Consider the following 3,235-nt stretch of genomic DNA (forward strand, 5'->3'; position numbering starts at 1 on the left):
CCTCAGCCTCCCGAGTAGCTGGGACTACAGGCGCCCGCCACCTCGCCCGGCTAGTTTTTTGTTTTTTTTAGTAGAGACAGGGTTTCACTGTGTTAGCCAGGATGGTCTCAGTCTCCTGACCTCGTGATCCGCCTGCCTCGGCCTTTTTTTTTTTCTTTTTTTTCGAGATGGAGTCTTGCTCTATCACCCAGGCTGGAGTTCAGTGGTGTGATCTTGGCTCACTGCAACCTCCACCTCCTGGGTTCAAGCGATTCTCCTGCCTCAGCCTCCTGAGTAGATGGGATTACAGGCATGTGCTACTACGCCTGGCTAATTTTTGTATTTTTAGTAGAGACGGGGTTTCACTATGTTGGTCAGGCTGGTCTCAAACTCCTGACCTTCTGGTCTGCCCGCCTCAGCTTCCCAAAATGCTAGGATTACAGGCGTGAGCCACCGCGCCTGGCCGGTACAGCTATTCTTTAGAGTATGTAATGGCTAGAGAATGGCAGGAAATGAAATGACCAGGTTTTTGGGATTCCATCATACTTTTATATGCCATACCAAGGAGCTTGGAGTGTTATCCTATAGGCAGTGGGCAGCTATTAAAGGATTTTAAGAAGGAAATGACTGCCATTTTAGAAACGTAACTGCTGGCGTTGTGGAAGACGGAACGAAATGGAAGTTTGGCACTTAGGAGAACAATTGAGAGGCTATTGCTATAGTATAAGGCAGCAGTCCCCAACCTTTTTGGCACCAGGGACTGGTTTCATGGAAGACAGTTTTTCCACGGATGGGGGGGATGATGGTTTTGGGATAAAGCTGTTGCACCTCAGGTCATCAGGCATTAGTTAGATTCTCATAAGGAATGCGCAACCTAGATTCCTGGCATACACAGTTCACAACAGGGTTCTCGCTCCTGTGAGAATCTAATGCTGCCGCTGATCTAACTGGTGGTGGAGCTCAAGCAGTAATGCTCGCTCATACCCCCCGCCCCACCTCCTGCTGTGCTGCCGTGTTCCTAACAGGTCACAGACTGGTACCGGTCAGTGGCCTGGCAGTTGGGGACCTCTATTATATGGGATACAAATTTAGGAGTTGGAATTGACACAATTTAGTGACTGATGGGATATGGGGGGTGAAGGGCATGCAGAAGAATCTAGGATAACCCACAGATTCATGATTTTAGAGACTTGAGTATATGGTGGTACCACCAGCTACAAAAGTTAGGAAATATAGAAAGAATAGATTGGTAGACTGATAAGCTTTAAGACATGTTGAATTTGAGGTACCTGAGGATCATTCGAGTTGAGGTATTCACCAAGCAGTTGAGCTATCCCTGAGTCAGGAATGCTTCACAAGTGAGTGCCTATGTAAATAGTCCTTCAGCAACTAGATTTCAAGGCATCCTCTGCCGTCACATCTCTCCTCCACTCCCACCAGAATTGCTGAGACTGAAGCCCCTACCTTCCCTCTATAAGGCTGATTCCCTGAGTACTACTATAGGAGCTGCCCAGAGATTGTAACCACTATTCCATTCTCCTTACTCCTACCAGTTTTAGAAATATTTCACCCTCAAGACTTAATAAACTGATCCAGGAATTTAATCCATTATTTTAAATAGTATTTCAATGGAAAAATGTATTTAGAGTTTCAAAGTATCAATTTAGAAATGAACTTTTTCTTTCTCAGTAACTAGCATAATTTTCAACCTGTTTGCTCAGGCCAAGATTCTAAGCATCATCCAAATGTCCTTTTTTTCTCATATCCCACATGTAATCCATCAGCAAAGTCATGTGGTCTCTTGTGAGAATCTAACCGCTCACCATCTTCACTGCCATATTCCTCATCTTTTGCCAGAGTGGCTACAGGAGCCTGCTGACTGGTCTCATTATAATCCATTTTCCACATAGCAACTTCAGTCATAAATAATCAGATCAAGTCACTCCCATGCTTGAAACCTTTCAATGGCTTCCCATTGCAATCAGAATGAAATCTAGCTCCTGCCCATGGCATTCTAGGCTACATAATCTGGTCCTTGCCTATCTTTCTGATTTCATACTCCTCCTCCGTTCCCATTGTTCACTCTACTCTAGCCATACTGGCCCATTTTCTCTCTTCTAGAAAGGACAAGTTCAACCTTGTTTCATTCTGCTTGGAACATTCTTGCCCTAGTTATGGGTCTCAATTCTTATATTACTTCTTCAGAGAGGGCTTTCCTGGACTTTCTAATAAAGTAGTGCTGTACTCCTACTTAGTCATTCTTCCTGTGCTCTAGTTTTGTTTTTTTTCTTAATAGTACTTAATCCCATTTGAAATTGTCTAATTTGTTTATTTATTGATTTTTTCCTCCTACTGTAATGTAGGTATTAATTTTCAGTTATGTCCTAATTCCCCAAATTTCAGAATATCTTTAGACTTGGCAGGGGGTGGTAGTTACTATAAGAAATGATAATGTTTTAAAATTGTTATAAAGTACTTAAATTGTCTTGAAGTTATACATTATGTTTTATTAGCAAACGGTATCTTGTGTTGAAATGATAAAGGCTGGATATTAGATAAGAATAATTCAACCTGAGAAAGCTGATAAGGAAAAAAAAAGAACTGGCTAGAACTGACCTTTAAAAATCTGCATTAGGCTGACAGTCACAACCTCTGAGCAGTCTTATAATATTAATCATTATTATTTTGTCCATTTTTTAATGTGGGTTTTAGTTAGATTATTGTGATATATAAGATGTGATTGCAGTTGCCAGATGCCAGGCATGCTAACACTTCTGTTTGGTTATTTTTCAGGGTACAGCTCGCAGAAAGAAGAAGGTGGTACACAGAACAGCCACAGCTGATGACAAAAAGCTTCAGAGTTCTCTAAAAAAACTGGCTGTGAATAATATAGCTGGTATTGAAGAGGTATGATCGCTTTGCAAGTTGTTAAATTATGTGGGTACATGCACAAATAATTGTCTAGGCCTTTCAGATGTAAAATATCAGCTTAGAAAAATCTTTGATATTGTCACTGATGTCTTTGAAGGACTGTGGCACTTTGATTTTTGTATGAAATTAAATGATGCTCAAAAAAATAATTTTAGTAGACAGTGAAAGATTTTCATCATACTTTTCAGGCTCAAGATATTTGCATATATGACAAAATTATGTAACTGCTTTTGATTATTAATATAAAATATGTCTCCAATAATATAGAAATAAACCCCAACATTTCTTCAGATGAGATAGACTTTTTTTTTTTTTTTTTTTTTTT

At 40.3% G+C, this 3,235-nt stretch overlaps 1 protein-coding gene across 4 annotated transcripts in view; it reads left to right on the top strand.

Annotated features, from left to right (window-relative positions):
• BTF3L4 (basic transcription factor 3-like 4) overlaps positions 1-3,235 on the top strand; it is a 41,195-nt gene that overhangs the window by 6,131 nt on the left and 31,829 nt on the right. For all 4 annotated transcript variants that reach the window (XM_011973755.1, XM_011973756.1, XM_011973757.1 and 1 more), the window contains one exon: positions 2,773-2,886. In XM_011973755.1, the coding sequence (XP_011829145.1) occupies positions 2,773-2,886 (114 nt within the window). The remainder of the gene's footprint in view (positions 1-2,772; positions 2,887-3,235) is intronic.

The sequence above is a fragment of the Mandrillus leucophaeus genome, unplaced genomic scaffold (genome assembly GCF_000951045.1).
Source record: "Mandrillus leucophaeus isolate KB7577 unplaced genomic scaffold, Mleu.le_1.0 Scaffold14, whole genome shotgun sequence".
Taxonomy (NCBI): Eukaryota; Metazoa; Chordata; class Mammalia; order Primates; family Cercopithecidae; genus Mandrillus; species Mandrillus leucophaeus.